The 18,780-nt window shown below is 47.2% G+C and overlaps 1 protein-coding gene across 2 annotated transcripts in view; it reads right to left on the bottom strand.

The window, feature by feature from the left end:
* The window catches only part of LOC144106643 (uncharacterized), a 65,706-nt gene that overhangs the window by 34,750 nt on the left and 12,176 nt on the right, over positions 1 to 18,780 (bottom strand). The window contains exons 3-6 of one of the 2 annotated variants that reach the window (XM_077639483.1): positions 9,194 to 9,353; positions 3,022 to 3,062; positions 2,872 to 2,914; positions 1,187 to 1,216 (exon numbers count right to left, since the gene is read on the bottom strand). In XM_077639483.1, coding sequence (XP_077495609.1) covers positions 1,187 to 1,216; positions 2,872 to 2,914; positions 3,022 to 3,062; positions 9,194 to 9,353 — 274 coding nt within the window. The remainder of the gene's footprint in view (positions 1 to 1,186; positions 1,217 to 2,871; positions 2,915 to 3,021; positions 3,063 to 9,193; positions 9,354 to 18,780) is intronic. The other variant, XM_077639484.1, reaches the window with a different exon arrangement.

The raw sequence follows: 18,780 nt of genomic DNA, 5'->3' as shown, positions 1-18,780 counted from the left end.
AGGCAGTGTGCTGTTGTTGAACGTGAGGGTCAGGTGTTTCATGTCTATTTCCTTGTTATCTTTCCGGATCTTTATGCGCTGAACATTTATGACATCTTAGTCAGTAAGACCTTCGAACATTTCTTTCTCAGAGAGGTAGACAAAATCAATTTCAGAGATGATGCCTTGGACAGTATTTCCAGATCGATGTGAAGTGGAGGAGACAGGGATTTCCCCTATAGACACAAGGTTTGAGAGTTTAGAATACTGGACAGTGTCATGCAGTTCGAGCAGTAAATCACCGCAGGCCGTTTTTGATACCTTGTACCCAACGCCCAAGGTACCTGTCAAGGTACTTGGTCACGTGGGTGTTGGACTGCGTTATATAAGCTGCTAATCTTTCTGAATAAATGTGTTGGTAGTCAGCGCCCTGTCCTGTCCACTTCTGTTCGTCCTTGTTTTTTTCGCGCTGCATTCTTTTACCATGATCACTGACCAACAAGGCCAAACAGCCGCTTTAGTTCATCAAATGGGGATATAAGTCTTGCTCGTTTTTATTCTGCTTTGCTATGGACAACATAGAATTTTGGGAATGATACCTTTCTTTTCTGCAAAAAATCATCGCTCCAAGCTCTTTTGAGAGCAAGATCATGTTTAAAAAGGGGGAGCCATAAAAAATAAGTGTGTTTCGGTTACGGCACAAGCCACCCACCATAAAGCCTACAAGGGGACGGGACAGGAACTTGTGGCCAAGTCCTGCCGACGCCAGCTGTACGCCTTAACTATAATCCAATATGACGCAACTGAGGGTATTTGGTTACACAAGGTTAACCTTCGCCGCCAGGAAAAAAAGGAAAAACCAGGAAGACAGTAGGAGATAGGACAGTTGTAAGAAAGAAGACAGGAAAGTGAAAGGTGTACAGGAGGACAGGAAAAGGCAACTGCTGATTTCCCCCGGTCGGGTCAGGCCAGAGGTGCCGTCTACAGGAAGCTAGGGCCAAAGTGGTGTGTTGCCTCTGCCAAGGGGCCTTAAAGGTCCAAACGCTCGGCATCAGCTCAATCACCAGGATCCGCTTTTCCCCGGACACGGCGATGCCACGCACGGCGAAGCGCGGGTGCTCAGGTTTGTGGTGATGCACCGTTCACCATCATCCCCCTGCAGGGATGTCCCTACAGATGCTCAGGAACCCATAGTGGCGCCACTCACCAATGTCTGCACACCACTGCAGGCGCCCCCCTGCAGGGAAAATTTTAAGTGCTGTGGCGCTTCCTGTTGGTCCTCAGAGTCCCTTCATGCTATATCAGATCGCTACGGGCTAGTTGGTTTGACATAACAATGAAGACAGACAACGCAAGTACTGACATGAGTTTCTTGCCAGCCTTTCCATTATGCGGTCTTCCAAGTACAGCACGTTCTCTATTTATTGGTCCGCATTGTAAAAAAGCTACTCACCTCCGACCACAAGGTCTTTTGATGGGTAATTTAACATCTTAACTTTCCTGGATTTTCCAGACTCAGTGAAAAACTGCAGTCGGCTGCGTGCAGGATTTTCTTCGAGGCAAGCAGAACAGCTTAGGCTGCACCATCTGATGAACTGTAAGACAACCAATGTCCCAACTCGGAGTGGGGGTGGGTCTCACAGTTTACCAGATGGCGCAGCACCTCAAATCGGCTGCTCCGCTTGCCTTGACGAAAATTGTGCATGCAGCCAACTGCAGTTTTCCACTTAATCCGAAAAATCTAGGCTTTGTTAAATTACTTCAAAAGTATAGACCCTCATGGTGGTTAGTGTTTGACCAGAATAATTTTTTACGACCCAAACCGATAAATACGGAACGCACTGTACATCACTTCCTTTGCGAAAAGGCCATTATTAGCCTGTTTACGCACCTGCACACAGATCCTTTTTTGACACTGAACAGAAGAAGCATGGGGGTATAGCTGGCAATGCACTTGAAAGCCAATACATTTGCAAAGAGCCGCTGTAACTAACCTGCAGTGCTGACAAGCACGCCAGCTTCATACCACGCCTACGAAGCCTTGCTGAAGATCACATTACTCTCGTCATTCACTGCAAAGTCTCCTCGTACAGGCTGCTGGCTTTCGTGCCGCAGTGTCACTCACATTACACAAAAAAGACCTCCAGCATAAAAGAACCATCAAGCTGAAGTTGTCCCCTGTCCATACAAAACATCTCACAGCCTTGAGAAGATTGGAAAGAGGAACTTGGAGCTCTTTGATATTACCAGCTACAAAACTTCTCATAGAATCTATGTATAAAAAAAATAGTGGTCTGAGGCGGCCAAAATTCAGGTGTCTACAGACTGCCACGCCACCCACAGTCAATAACGCAAATGCAGTCCAAGTTGCAAGCTTCGAGACTGTCGATATACATACAACTACCTGCCAACAAAATCAGTGATGCATTAGCAAAAATCCATCACATTCAGACAGATAAATTACGACGTAAAAGAAGAAAAAAAACGCTTCCAGAAGACAACCGCAACATATGGCAACAGCTTTTATTTGCTGCTTCCAATGGCACAGCCAACCGTAAGCACCTGGAAAATGGCCACTGGGACCAGTTATTTCTTGAAGCGTAGTTTCCCAACTGGTATGATCAAGAGCCCCGTTTTCAACCAGCCCACAAGTTCACCTGTTTTTGCCCCTTAAACCTGTTTTTGCCCTTAAGGGGACACTGGCGACAACTGCACGCAACTTTTTTCCAGGTAAAACTCAATTATTTAGCTCTTTGTGGCTATACTGATATTTTTTGCCAGCAAAAGATGCATTACTTGCAAGAAAAATTAAATTTATAAACGGAACATTTTTTTTTCTCATCACTTAAATCAAACCTATGACATCAAGACCAAAAAGGACTCTGTGATCACCTTTTTGAAGAGAACAGCTGTGCAGTATAGACTTGGGGTAGATCTGCACAAAAACCTGTATTTACACCAGCGTGAAAACAACCAGATGTGAAAATAACAATTGGTTTTTGAGGAAAACAAAACGGAACAGTAACTGTCTCACATTCTCACATATATCTCAAGGTGCACACCCGAAGGGAACCACGCTGCAGCTGTAAGGGAAGGGATACAGGAGGTAGTGAGAGAAGAAAGAGGTGAAATAATTTCGACCACCTGGGGATCTTTAACAAGCACTGACATCGCACAGCACCCGGGCACCTTTTACGTTCCGCCTCCATTGAAACGTAGTTGCTGCAGCCAGGTTCGAACCCGGCAACTCCGGCTCAGTAGCCGAGTGCCCTAGCCACCGAGCCACCACGGCAGGTAAAGCCTTTTTCTAGCCTACGAAAGCTCTATTTTAACTACTGATGACAGGAAACAAGGATGCTGCCCTCTTTGCCAAGTGCACAGCTGACACAAAACACTGTGTAAGCAATCCAGTAAAAGGTTTTAGCACAAACATGCGCAGACCATGAGAAATATGACATGCACACAAGCGCTAACTGATAACTGATTTTACTGACGGAAGGTCGCACCTTATACAAGCCGGTGTTCCGAGAGAAAGATAGCAAACACGGATAACAAGTGTTGATGACAACGCCAAGAAACAGAATGTGTGCTCATATAAGCAGGGGTGCAGCACACTAAAACAGGTTTTCTTTACTTTTTTATTTCCTTTAGTCAACAGTTAACCACTCCTAAGGAAGCCAGTCTCAGCCACAAACAGAGAAAAGGCAGGGTGTAAAGAAAAATGATAGGTGCAACGTTAAGAGATCGGAAGCGGGCAGAGTGGGTGAGGGAACAAACACGGGTTAATGACATCCTAGTCGAAATCAAGAGAAAGAAATGGGCTTGGGCAGGGCATGTAATGCGAAGGCAAGATAACCGCTGGTTCTTAAGGGTAACGGAGTGGATTCCAAGAGAACGTAAGCGGAGCAGGGGGCGGCAGAAGGTTAGGTGGGCGGATGAGATTAAGAAGTTTGCAGGCAAAGGGTGGATGCAGCTGGCAAAGGATAGGGTTAATTGGCGAGACATGGGAGAGGCCTTTGCCCTGCAGTAAGTGTAGTAAGGCTGATGATGATGATGATGATGATGATGAAAGTATTCACTGCCAAATTGCATTATGCGATTGGAGAGAATCTGATTTGATATGCTACGCCGCTGCGCATGTGTTCTGCTTCTTGGCTGCCAGAGCGAGCGCCGCTGGCTCAAAGTCTGACTTGCAACCTCACAATTTGTGGCATTTTTTTTTCTTTTGAGTACCGTTAAAAAACACGAAACACTAAAAATGTATTTTTGATACCGATACTCCAATATTTTCATTTTTTTTGGTTAGCGATACCTAATGCCGATACACAAAACGTATCGAAAGATAGTATCAAAGATACAGGTATCTTCGATACTGCCCATGCCTGGCTCTCAGTTAATGCTTGTATGTGTGTATCAACTTTCTCGTGGTTTGTGTATGTTTACACTAAAACTTTTTACAAGATTGATATGCACCAACTCGGCAAAAAATAAGTTTTAACCTGTAAATAATGTATGCCAGCTAGCCCAGCGGGTGCCTCCATCATTGGCTCATATCTGACAAAGATGCTGTTTTTAAAAGCCAACCCGCTGTGGCCTTATAAACAGCTGCCCTTCCTAACAAGCCTATAGTGTGGTTACAGTGTAATATATGCCACAGTTTTGTCAACAGACCACTGCCATTTCTCCTGCGTGTTCTGCTTTTCCTTTTGTCTCGCCACACGAAGTAATAACGGTTCACATGAACTTCAACATGCCACACATATCATGACATGGCTTAAAGAAAAAACAAAACACTTAAAAAAACATAAAAGCAGCACTTGTTAATCATTTTTATAAGTGTTGTGTCAGTCTTGGCTGCATAAGTTCAGTAGAGAAAACTTGACCACTACTCTAAAAGGCACTTCCAAAATAGTTTCTAACTTAGAGGGACTGTGAAAAGGTGGCAAAGTGCGAGATTTGCACTCAAGTTTATTGAAAATGAGAATATAACTGCAAACACATTTCTCTTTTTTTTTTGTCATGCAAATACTGAACAGGGTGTGCATTATTTTACAGCAAACTTGCACGCAACAGTTTCCATGTAAGGTAAGAAAATAGAAAGGAAAAGAAAGGTCACGGTTATACTGTACTTACACTAGATTTCACATAACCTTAATGGGGTAGGCACAAAGGTAAGCTCTTGATGCTTTGCCACATTGTAAACGCAAGCAACAATAGCAAGGTGGGCTGTGCAAAGAAGCACCAAAAGAGATTCATTTCATGTACTAGCAATGTTGTCCACAGGATTCCGCTAAATTGTGGTAATCACAACACTGGACAGATGAGCTAATGCCTCAATGACTGGCTATGGGAAAACAACAACAATGTGAGCAACACTACAGCTGGTTATCTGGGCGCTCACTGCAGAGACTGCACAGAAAAAAGAAAGAAGGAAAAGAAAAAACCATTTCAGCCCGTTTTCAGCCAGTGCGAAATCGTGACTGACAGTCGCATCAAAATCAAAATCATAGAAGCGTACGAGATCAACAAACACCAGGATCACTGCGTAAGCACCGCTTCAATAGCCGTGTTCGATAGGGGACTTTGTTTTTTAAAACACAGATAAAAAAATCATGCTCAGCTGGTCATGTGTTCTGTTGCCAGGCAAAGGACCCTTGTTTTGAGATGCCATTCGTTTTTTTTTTTGTGGGTATGTTTCTTTCTTTATTTGAGATGGCGCGCCGCAGTATTTAATCCGTGGCACGCCCTCAATAAACTTCAGTTGTAAGTTCAGCGCTTTGTTCAAGTGCTCTTTTCGTCCTCGTGTTTTCGCGCTATGTCTATGATGACTAACCAACTTGCCGAAGCTTCCACTTTGTTGACATAGAAACATTTCTACATTTTAATGTGATATCATTGAGGGTCCCGTCTAGCAATAAAAGCCAGCATCCGTCTGTCACGAAACTCCCACTGGTCAACAGGTTGTGACGTCACATCTATAGGGTTATAGAGTATGCCTATTATACATGGTGCTAGTTAGGTTTACTAGTTGCTATTAGTTGATCCCGATTGGTCGAGAGGGTCGTGATGTCACACGCTGAGCTGAGAAATGGAAATGATTAAAACATGCGTTAAACTGTGATTACGAGATCATAGCATGACTAAGACAGCTTTTCTTCTACTTTCCAACAATTATCTTTAAGCCGTAAAATAATTACACTACAGTAGAGTCAGTTCTTGGGCTAGTTGGTATTCTTGATTCACGTTCATAGTATTCCAGCGCAACGGCACATAGCCAAAGAAAAGAAGGTGGAAAAGAAGAAGGACGAACACTGCGCTGTGTTTGTCCTTCTTCTTTTCGCTGTGTTCGTCCTTCTTCTTTTCTGTCTTCTTTTCTTTGGCTCTGTGTTCGTCCTTCTTCTTTTCCGCCTTCTTTTCTTTGGCTATGTGCCATTGCGCTGGAATACTATGAATGTGAATCAATAATTACACTACTATTCCCCATTGGTTAACACTCAAAATTTAAAAAAAAAAAATAAACAGTCCCTTATGATTTTCTTGGTTTCACTGACTGTTCGCTATGTTCATAACTGTGACAATTAAGGATGTAAAGTAATTACACTGAAAAGAATATTGGGGAAATTAGTTGGGAATCAAACCCATGACCCCTGGGTTGCGAGTCTGGAACGATACCCCTAAACCACTGAGGCACGGTCATTCAACTTGGTTAATGGGAGACCTTGTGTGTCTTGTGCTCAAGGGGAAAAGAATATAACAATAAATAAAAATTTAAAAATTAAATTTATAATACAAATAACATCGTTCATGTCCGTGAAGTGATATGCAGAGGACCTCAGGTCACTCAAGGTACCCGTTAATGCTACCATATCATACCCTTAAGGCAAAGCTTAAGTGTCCCCCAGAACTTCTAATCACTACTGTTTGGAATAAACAGCCATAATATTGTCTATATGAATGATTACTCTGAATTTTTTTTTCTCACAAGTGTTCAATTTTAAATTTTGTGCTAGAAGAAATCACGAGCAAAAGTATGAGAATCGTGCCATACCGTGGCGCACTGCATGTGGTCTCCACCTGACGAAGCACTCCTGGTGTGGAGACCAGCGTAGTGTGCCGGTGACCACATGCACTGCGCCGTGGTTCAGCAAGCGCTTGTGCTCATGACAGCTCATAAGAATAGAGACCAGACAGCTTCTTTTTTCTCCTTTCTTGCCGACACTGCCCCATTATCTAAGGGATGAACAGGGCAAGAGCAAGATCGATAAATGGTCAACTACCCTCGTTGTGCAGCGGAAGCATACCACCAGGCTGAAATGAAATGCAAGTGCCACCTATGAAACAGAACAGAACCACTGTCCTAGGGACGTTCTTTTGCATGTCAACCTTGTAATCATTTTCAAGATGACAAATAAATTTGGTTCAGATGTTTGGTCACAGTGACAAAGCAGTGTCATTCCTGCCCCTTGAGCAACAGTGAGAAGAGCACATTCACTTGCCGGTCACACCTTGAAGTTGCGTTACGCACCCAAGGAATAACATGTTGCGTGTATGCCTTGCGATTGTGCACTCCGTGAGCCGCACTTCAGTTTATGCCAATTCTGTCGTTGACAATTTTAAAAGCCGATTTGTGCCTACTGCAATCTGATAAAGATGGCAAGTTTGCTGTTATATCTAATAGCTTTCTCAATGAAAAAGCTCATGAAGCAGTCCTCAAAAATTTTGTGCCCATAAAAAGATGCCAGTGGGAGTAAAAACAAAATTTATTGATCTTTGTAACAGTTTGCGGCCAACATTGTTGGAGAATGCTAGTTCGATGAATTCAGCTAAAACACACAAACCTGATATTCCATTCAGGATTATTGTAAGTGAGAAGAGATCATGGCAGCATAATATCAGCAGTTTTCTGCTTAGTAAACTTAAACACTTGCCTATCAGTGATCCCTTCTTGGCAAAAAGTCAGCAAATTGTGCAAAACAGCAATCAGATAAGATAGACTCTTCTGTGGACATTCAAGATTTGTTTTATCCAATCCCACAAGCTGTGTTGTTGGCATCTGTTAGATATTGTTAGGCCCAGTGGCAGTGGTAGCCCTCCAGAACTTGGCTGGCATTTCCACAGATAATTTTTAAAGCTTCTAGATCACCACCTGCAGGTCACTTTATCCTACCAGATTTTTTTCTGCAGCACAAAGGAATTTGCACTGGTTTCTGTGTAGCTTCTATTTCGTATCTTATTTTTTATTGCCAGATCAATGCAGCAAACCTTTGGGAGGGTCCAGTTTTAAAAGTATTTAGATATGTTGATGATTTTTTAAAGGGGCTGTGAAAGGGGTTCTCAACAAAGATGTGGTGTGCCTAGGATGCTAAAGGACGGCGCTTCACAAATATCCTCCGGAAAGAATTTTTTAGATGCGTTTCGTGGAAGCTAAGTTATCTGTAGTCAAAATTTGAATTTCTGCATCTTTGCGCCTTTCCCTCTCAACAATTTTTGCACGCTGAAATGTCGGCGTTCCTCCGCCGGCCCCTCGCACTCGCCCCCTCCACCGGCTGCCGACGCGTGAACTAATGCTAGCAGTCTGCAGCCACGTGACGTAACAAGCGCGGATGTTGACGTAATGAGCGCGGATTTGGGCAAAAGCCCAGCATCGCAGGTCGCCGCTAGGAGCGGAAGTGTGAGTTTTAAAAACTGTATTGTAAATTATCGGCTCGCATTTGAGGTCTTGTACGCGGCATGAACGCTCATTGGCCTGTACTCAACATAATGCGAGCATTTTGTAGACAACCTCAAACAACCTTTTCAGGGACCCTTTAATTCTTTTAAGGTTCTTTTAAGGTCTGGAACCTTTAAATTCCTTGATCAAGTTATTTTACAGGTTTTAACTGCTTTAGTCAGATTAACAAGGACGGGTCAGTTTTTTCCCATAAACTCCCTGACAATCTGACAATCTTCTTAGACCTGAAATTGGTATTCTTTAGTATGTACTCTCCCCGTGCCAACAGAGTTGCTGAGCTATGACTCAGCACACTAAAAAAAAAAAAAACAGCTATTGCTTCTCTTTGTTTGGAATCTGATCTTCAAAAATTGTGCCCACATAGAATTCAGAATAGCCTAACCTATCAAGTTTCCCGTCTCTTGATGGCAGGCTTCCCTGGACCGGTTATATCACCAGTCACTGAAACCATCCTGCAAGAGCAAAAAGGCACCCAAGAAAGACCTGATCTCTCTTCTTCAAAGCCGGTGGTGGTCCCGTATGTGCACCAGATGTCGCACGATCTGAAGAAAGTGGCTGGCAGGCACCGTGCACCCTTGCTGTTTTCAGCCCCCAACTAGGTTTCAAAGCTTCATTGCTGCCTTTCTGGTGTTTGCAACAGGAGCTGCAAGAAGAGACATGAAATCGCCTATGTCAACTGCACCACAAGAAAGGTATACTGTAATTCCTTTATCATGCAGAAGTTCATATGCAGGCCAAACCAACGTTACTAGAACAAACTCGGTTTCACGGCTCCGACCGGAGAGGTGTCCCCAGTGGCGGTCGTGCAAACTAGTGGCGCTGCGGTCGAGTCCTGCTCCCTCGCCGCCGCTCATGCCGCAGCCGCTGCTGCGCTGGTTAAACGTGCGCTCGTGACCACCGTCATGCGTCATCCGCTTCTATGTTTCTTTTTCTTCTTTGTATTTGGTGATATCAGGCATCTCCATGCCGACATGCTTTACACTGGGGTGCAATTGCGGCTATCGCAACGATGACTCGGAGGGTCGTCATTTCTTCGGGCCGTCGAAAAGCCCCTTCGGATTTAAAAGATGGGACTGTGACATTCCTTGTGTGTGCTACGAGGTACATTCCTTGAGTGACGACCAGAACGAAGGGACCCGCCGCCGTGACAGCGGCATCATCAATTACCCAGCCATGCTCTTTGAGTGACGACCAGAACGACCGGACCCGCCGCCGCCGCCGCGGGGAAACAGGCTTTATCCTCCCCAATTTGCGTGGCCGTTCCAGGTGCGGCCCTCCCGGGCACATTCCAGGACAAGGGAGCTGTCAGCGGGCCAGAGCGCGCCGTACCACAGCCGACGCTATGCGCTACCGCGAAGACAACATTCTTTCCCTCCTTCCCCTTTCGACGTGGGCTATCGCCGGGAAGGCACCCACAGCTTCCCGCCGTGCCTCGTGAACAAAAGCGCATTCCCAGAAGGGCCGTGACGGACACCTGTCATGGCGGACAGGCAGTACTCGCCAAGAATGTGGAAAGACAGGCGCTAGTGAATTAGCTCCGAAGAGAGAGCCTGTGTATACTCTCACTTGAGAGAGAGTGGTGGCGTTTTGTTGTTTATTTAGTTTGTATTGTTAACAGACTCTGGGGTCGAGGCTAAGCCCAACCCAAGGGGTTGTCCCCATCTCGCATGTTATTTTGGATTGGAGAATTGATGCTTTGGGCGGGCCAAAGGGCCAGTCTGAGCTGGGGCTCCATGCTTAGCATGTAATGTGATGCTACTTAGGCACTAACCTGCCCGGTCGATGAGTAAAGTAGTGCAAAGTTTGTTCTTTTGTAAATTCAGTTCTGCTTTTTCCAGTTTAACTCTCTGTATATGTATGTTGTAAAATTATGCTCTGCTGTCATCATCTACAAGCTCGCCTCCTGTTCATCTTCCAAGCCGAACGACACTAGAGGAAGGGTTTGTGAACCATCCTCGAAGAAACGGAAGAAGAACGCTCAGGACGACATCGTTCGCCAAGAGGGCCTTCAGCGCCGAAGCCCGACGGCGTGCAGCTTCTGCCAGCAACCGCTCGAGCCCAACTCCGGAGCCACTCCATCGCCCCCATGAAGTCGTCGGCACGTAAGCTCGGACGCCCCAGCCTCTGATGTATAACCTTAATCATGTGTAATTATTGAATATATCTGTTTGTTTAAACTGAGCCATACGGTGTCTCTTTGCCTCTCCGTCCCGTGTGGACCTGCGCATTATGGGGGTCATCACACTGGTGTCAGAAGTGGGGTCTCAAAAGCAAATGTCCTCTGAATGCTGTGACATTCATGACTTCAAAATTGTAATCAAAAGGGAATCACGGGACTGATTGTGGGACTTTTTCCCCCATTTGAGAGGCTTGAGGCACCGGAGGGCTTGAAAAAAAAAAAAAATGTCTTTATCTGAGGGAGCTCCCACTCCACAGCCGTCGCTCGGAGCAAGCATGCTGGCATTAGGAAGCGTCATTCCGACGTTTACGGGAGATAAGACAGGGGTTCCAATCTGCGATTTCTTTTCCATGCTAGAAGAGATTGGGAAAATGGGGGGATGGTCCGATGCTCAAATGCTGGGAATGGCGAGGTGTAAGATGGCAGGAGCTGCTCATGATTTTGCATGGCGAGACGAAAAAGTAAAATCCACAAAATCATTTGCGGAATTTAAGAAGCTCGCGTTTGAGCATTTTGACACTGAACCACGTCACGTGCGAGTACAGAGGTTCCGTGACGCCGGACAGATGGTAGGGGAGGACGTGCGAACGTTTGCGTCGCGGCTTCAGCGCTTAGCGCGCGATACGTTAAGCAGGGAGGAGGAAGGAGACCAGCTTAAGAAGAAATACGCGGAGGATATACTTAAAGAGGAAATGACCGCTTTGTTCGTGGCTGGTCTGCAAGACCCCGTGCGCCGGTTCGTGCTCTCGCGCAAGCCGAGCAATTTCGACCAAGCCGTGGAGGCCGCATTGGATGAGGAACAAAATGAGGCGTTAACGACAGCCGCAGCGAGAGTACGCGTCATAGAGAGAGCGGTGCTCAACCCTGAGGTTGCTCTCTTGACAGAGCGGTTAGATCGCTTAGAACAGCTGCTATCTCAGCAGGTAGAATGCCAGGTTGAAGCGCGCGCTCAACAGCGCCCATTCGCTGGAAACCGGAGACCGCCACAAAGCTACAGGCGCGGTATGCGAGATTTTGAAGAAATCGTATGCTTCGCTTGCCAGGGTCGCGGACACATCGCCAGGTTCTGCCAAAACGTGCGCCGTGGGGAGCCTGATTGATCGCGGCATTGTCGAACACTCAAAGTCACCCTGGGGAGCACCAGCACTATTGGTGGAAAAGACAGATGGCTCGTATCGATTGGTAGTGGACTACCGCAAACTAAATGCCGTAACTCGCATCGATCCATAACCCATCCCCAATATACAGGAGACGCTTTCTCAGCTGGGCTCTACCAGGTACTTCACGGTAGTGGACATGGCGGCGGGATTCTGGCAGATAGCAATGGATCCGGCAGATGCCGAGAAAACGGCATTCAACACGCCCTCAGGGCACTATGAATGGAAAAGAATGCCGATGGGTCTGGCCAACAGCCCTGCTGTCTGGCAGAGAACCGCTGATGTTATCCTGGCAGGTCTTCTGGGGAGACTGTGCTTCGTGTATATGGATGACATAATCATATACAGTGACAATTTTGAGAACCATTTGCGCGATATTGAGCAGGTTTTGGTGCGACTAAGAGGAGCGGGTCTCAAGCTGAAGCCCTCTAAGTGCCAATTCCTCAAAAACGAGGTGAAATACCTCGGGCACGCTGTTTCAGCTGACGGCGTGCAACCGGACCCTGAGAAACTAAGGTGTGTCTCGGATTTTCCATCCCCGACTAGCGTCCGCCAGGTCCGGCAGTTTCTCGGCCTGATCGGTTACTACCGAAGGCACATAGAGGAGTTCGCCAAGCTCGCTAAGCCACTCACCGCCTTAGCAGCCAAAAATGTCGCCTTTCGCTGGGACGAAAACGCGGAGGATGCTTTTGGGGCCCTGAAAAGGAAGCTAATGAGTGCACCGCTGTTGCGCCACCCGGATTTTAATTTGCCCTTCGTTATGGCCACAGATGCGTCAAAGTTCGCGGTTGGTGCCGTGCTATCTCAGGTTATCGAGGGCAAAGAACATCCCGTTGCTTTTGCTAGCCGACAGCTGAGCCCCACAGAGCAAAAGTACGGAGCTACGGAAAGGAAGTGCCTCGCCGTTGTCTGGGCAGTAAAGCACTTCAGATGCTACCTTTACGGCCGCAAATTCAAGCTAGTCACAGACTGCCATCCTCTGAAATGGGTGATGAGTGTCAGGGACCCTAGCTCGCGACTCGCTAGATGGAATCTACACCTGCAGGAATACTGCTTTGAAGTTGAGCACAAGTCAGGAAAGACGCATCTGAATGCTGATGCACTCAGCCGCACAGCTGCCGTGGCAGCTATAGATGAGTTTGTCCCCGTAGTCGACCCCGCCGAATTACGCACAGAGCAGTGCAAAGATCCGGACCTGAAGCGAATAATTGAAAGCTTAGAGGGCGCACCGTCTCACCCCGAACAGCTAGGTTATTGCATTGGCAAAGACGGCACCGTGTGTCGGCGCACGAGGCGAACCACGAAAGGGAGACCAGAGAAAACCGCTTGGGAGAGAGTCGTCATACCTCGGTCGTGGACAGAAAGGGTTCTTCGCGCGTTTCACGATGCGCCATGCGCCGGTCATTTTGGCGTAGCGAAGACACGCAGGCGTGTGGAGCGTTTGTACTTTTGGAGTGGCATGCGACAGGATGTTAGAGACTACTGTGCGAAGTGTCATTCCTGTCTCGAAAGAAAAACACTCAAGGGACGAAGACCAGCTCCAATTCAGCCATTCCCTGAGGTTTCGGCTCCCTTCGAGCGGACAGGTATGGACATAATGGGCCCATTGCCCACGACCACTTCCGGAAACAAGTACATTTTAGTATTTGTCGATCACCTTTCAAAATACGCGGAAGCGGTAGCACTCCCAGATCAGAAGGCAGACACGGTTGCAAGAGCATTTGTCGAACAGATCGTACTCCGACATGGACCCCCGAGGCAACTCTTCACAGATCGGGGAACGAACTTCGTGTCGCAGCTAATGAGGAGAGTTTGCGAGCTGCTTAAGATCGCTAAGAAGCAGACAACACCGTACCATCCGGCTTGCAACGGCGCGGTGGAGCGACTGAACCAAACCGTGGCCGGGTTCCTGTCGCATTTTGTTTCGCGCGACCAGCGGGACTGGGACTTGTGGCTCCCGTATGCAATGTTTGCCTACAATTCCGCAGCACACGAGAGCACGGGCGAATCGCCATTCTTTCTTCTCTACGGCCGAGACCCGGACCAGCCTAGTGAAGTGCCAGAGGGCCCCCGTCGCGTCCCATACGCTTCACTGGACGACTATAAGGTTGAGCTAGAATCGCGCTTGCAAGTGGCGAGGGACATCGCAAAGGAGTCCTTAAAGAAAGCGGCGAAGCGCAGGAAGGAGGTGCACGATCGCAGTGCTAGAGACGCGCCGTTTGATGTGGGGGACAGCGTGTACATTGAAAACTGCCAAAGGCAGATTGGGCTAGCTCGTAAGTTCCAGACGAAGTGGAGAGGACCGTGCGAGGTTGTCGAGAAGCTTTCTCCGGTAAACTTCAGAGTCCGAGACGTGAACCGGCGTTTGATAAGGATACACGCAAATCGCCTCAAGTCGGCACCGGTTCAGTATTCACGAAATGAGGAAAGGGAAAGCGCGGATTTTGATGGGGACAGAAGTGAAGCGGAGCGCGCAGATAGTTCGCAAGAAACGCCCTCTCCTGCATTTGTTCGGCAGGCGCCCGAGGTGACGGCCGGAATGCCACCGGATTTACTTCATGCATTGCTAGAAGAAGAAGCGCGCGAGGTTGCCGCGCAGATAACGCCAGGAGAGGCTCCTGCCACGAGCCCTCGCGAGTCCCAAAGCAGACAAAGGGTCACAGACTTACTTAGTATGACTCATGAAGGCCGATATCCGCTGCGAAATCGGAAAGCTAAGTCGGACTAATGGCGTAAACAGAGCGGACGGAGTTTTGAATTGGTTACAATTGTGTAATGCCACAGCTCATAACATTGCTATGTGCTTATGTGTTAAGTTATCGGAGTTGGTAGTTAAACCTTTCTGTCATTAAGTAACACCTTCACAGGAGAGCATGCGGAGCGCATGCAGAACCTGCCCTACTTCCTTTCGTTATCTATATTTTTGTCTGTGCCGTGATCGTGCTAGAAGTGGGAGCTCCTTTGTAACTGTGGTAAATTTATTTCGACCAGTTTGGACTAGAAAGGAGAGGCTTGGGTGCTGAGTTTCATGTTTATCTGTAAAAGAAGATCAGTGCTGCCCCTGGAGACGCCAGTTATGACAGCGAAGGCATATGGTGTTGTGCAGTGGTGTTGAGTGCAGCGAAAAGTGTTTTGTCGGACGCACTGTGCGAGGCGAGTCAGAAAGACAAGGGGAGCTGCGTGGACTCAAATGTTCGGAGAACATTCTTCTGGAGGGTGAGCGAGTGTGACATTCCTTGTGTGTGCTACGAGGTACATTCCTTGAGTGACGACCAGAACGAAGGGACCCGCCGCCGTGACAGCGGCATCATCAATTACCCAGCCATGCTCTTTGAGTGACGACCAGAACGACCGGACCCGCCGCCGCCGCCGCGGGGAAACAGGCTTTATCCTCCCCAATTTGCGTGGCCGTTCCAGGTGCGGCCCTCCCGGGCACATTCCAGGACAAGGGAGCTGTCAGCGGGCCAGAGCGCGCCGTACCACAGCCGACGCTATGCGCTACCGCGAAGACAACATTCTTTCCCTCCTTCCCCTTTCGACGTGGGCTATCGCCGGGAAGGCACCCACAGCTTCCCGCCGTGCCTCGTGAACAAAAGCGCATTCCCAGAAGGGCCGTGACGGACACCTGTCATGGCGGACAGGCAGTACTCGCCAAGAATGTGGAAAGACAGGCGCTAGTGAATTAGCTCCGAAGAGAGAGCCTGTGTATACTCTCACTTGAGAGAGAGTGGTGGTGTTTTGTTGTTTATTTAGTTTGTATTGTTAATAGAGTATGAATAGAGTAAAATCGCAGTACACTGTACTGATGGGCGACTTCAATGCGAAGGTGGGCAAGAAGCAGGCTGACGACCACGCGGTAGGTGACTATGGGATAGGCTCTAGAAATAGCAGGGGAGAGCTATTAGTCGAATTCGCGGATAGAAATAATTTACGGATCATGAATACCTTCTTCCGCAAACGAGAAAACAGGAAGTGGACCTGGAAGAGCCCCAATGGTGAGATTAAAAATGAAATAGACTTCATACTATGCGCTAAACCTGGCATCATTCAGGATGTGGCCGTCCTCGGAAGGGTGCGTTGCAGCGACCATAGAATGGTAAGATCTAGAATTAGCCTAGACTTGAAGAGGGAACGGAAGAAGCTAGCGAAGAAGAAGACCATTAACGAGTTAGCCGTAAGAGGGAAAGAACAGGAGTTTAGGATAGCGCTGCAAAACAGATACTCGGCTTTAACTGAGGAAGATGATCTTGATGTTCATTCAATGCACGATAACCTGACATCAATAATTACGGAGTGCGCAGTAGAAGTAGGCGGTAGGACAGTTCGAAAAGATACCGGGAAGCTATCTCAGGTGACGAAAGATCTGATTAAGAAGCGCCAAAACATGAAGGCATCTAACACTACCGATAGAATAGAACTAACGGAGCTATCAAAGTTAATAAATAAGCGCAAGGTAGCCGACATAAGGAAGTTTAATATGGAGAGAATCGAGCATGCTCTAAAGAACGGAGGTAGCCTAAAAACAGTGAAGAGGAAACTAGGCATAGGTAAAAACCAGATGTATGCATTAAGAGACAAGCAGGGCAATGTCATTAGCAATATGGATAAGATAGTTAACGTAGCCGAAGAGTTCTACACAGACCTGTACAGTAGCCAATGTAATCAGAACGCTAATGAGAAAGACAGCAGTGCACAGCAATGCGTCATCCCGCCAGTAACGAAAGATGAAGTAAAGAAAGCCTTAGAAGCAATGAAAAGGGGAAAAGCAGCTGGGGAGGATCAAGTAACAGCAGATCTGTTGAAGGATGGAGGGGACTTCGTGCTAGAAAAACTAGCCACCCTGTATACGCAATGCCTTATGACCTCGACTGTACCAGAAGCTTGGAAGAATGCAAACATTATCTTAATTCATAAGAAGGGAGACGCCAAGGACTTGAAAAATTACAGGCCGATCAGCTTACTATCCGTTGCCTACAAAGTATTTACTAAGGTAATCGCTAATAGAGTCAGGGCAACGTTAGACTTTAATCAACCAAATGATCAGGCAGGCTTTCGTAAAGGATATTCCACAATAGATCATATTCACACTATCAATCAGGTGATAGAGAAATGCGCAGAATATAACCAACCTCTATATATAGCTTTCATTGATTACGAGAAAGCATTCGACTCAGTGGAAACCTCAGCAGTCATACAGGCATTGCATAATCAGGGGGTAGAAGAGCCTTATGTCAAAATACTGGAAGATATATATAGCAACTGCACAGCTACTATAGTCCTCCATAAAGTCAGCAATAAAATTCCAATAAGGAAGGGCGTCAGGCAAGGAGACACGATCTCGCCAATGCTGTTCACCGCATGTTTGCAGGAGGTATTTCGAGGCCTGAATTGGGAACAGTTGGGAATAAGAATAAATAAAGAATACCTAAATAATCTGAGATTTGCTGATGACATTGCCTTGCTGAGTCACTCAGGAGGTGAACTGCAAATCATGATCAACGAGTTAGACAGGCAGAGCAGATCGATGGGTCTAAAAATTAACATGCAGAAAACCAAGGTAATGTTCAACAGCCTAGCAAGGGAACAACAGTTCACAATTGGCAGCGAGAGCCTAGAAATTGTGCCGGAATACGTCTACTTAGGGCAGGTAGTGACAGCTGATCCGGATCATGAGAGGGAGATAACTAGAAGGATAAGAATGGGGTGGAGCGCATATGGCAAATTCTCGCAGATCATGAGTGGCAGTTTACCAATTTCCCTCAAGAGGAAAGTGTACAACAGCATAATCTTACCGGTACTCACCTACGGGGCAGAAACGTGGAGGCTAACGAAAAGAGTTCAGCTTAAGTTAAGGACAACGCAGCGAGCCATGGAAAGAAAAATGATAGGTGTAACGTTAAGAGATCGGAAGCGGGCAGAGTGGGTGAGGGAACAAACACGGGTTAATGACATCCTAGTCGAAATCAAGAGAAAGAAATGGGCTTGGGCAGGGCATGTAATGCGAAGGCAAGATAACCGCTGGTCTTTAAGGGTAACGGAGTGGGTTCCAAGAGAAAGTAAGCATAGCAGGGGGCGGCAGAAGGTTAGATGGGCGGATGAGATTAAGAAGTTTGCAGGCAAAGGGTGGATGCAGCTGGCAAAGGATAGGGTTAATTGGAGAGACATGGGAGAGGCCTTTGCCCTGCAGTGGGTGTAGTAGGGCTGATGATGATGATGATGATGTTAACAGACTCTGGGGTCGAGGCTAAGCCCAACCCAAGGGGTTGTCCCCATCTCGCATGTTATTTTGGATTGGAGAATTGATGCTTTGGGCGGGCCACTGGAAATGACCGCCCTTAGTCCTTTGTTAATCAAGTGCTTAAAAGCACATGTAAACGGATGCAGGCCAGTCTGTGCTGGGGCTCCATGCTTAGCATGTAATGTGATGCTACTTAGGCACTAACCTGCCCGGTCGATGAGTAAAGTAGTGCAAAGTTTGTTCTTTTGTAAATTCAGTTCTGCTTTTTCCAGTTTAACTATCTGTATATGTATGTTGTAAAATTATGCTCTGCTGTCATCATCTACAAGCTCGCCTCCTGTTCATCTTCCAAGCCGAACGACACTAGAGGAAGGGTTTGTGAACCATCCTCGAAGAAACGGAAGAAGAACGCTCAGGACGACATCGTTCGCCAAGAGCGCCTTCAGCGCCGAAGCCCGACGGCGTGCAGCTTCTGCCAGCAACCGCTCGAGCCCAA

Source organism: Amblyomma americanum, chromosome 10 (assembly GCF_052857255.1).
Source record: "Amblyomma americanum isolate KBUSLIRL-KWMA chromosome 10, ASM5285725v1, whole genome shotgun sequence".
Lineage (NCBI taxonomy): Eukaryota > Metazoa > Arthropoda > Arachnida > Ixodida > Ixodidae > Amblyomma > Amblyomma americanum.
Note: the sequence above shows the minus strand (reverse complement) of the source record. Positions and strands in the feature narration are given on the sequence as shown.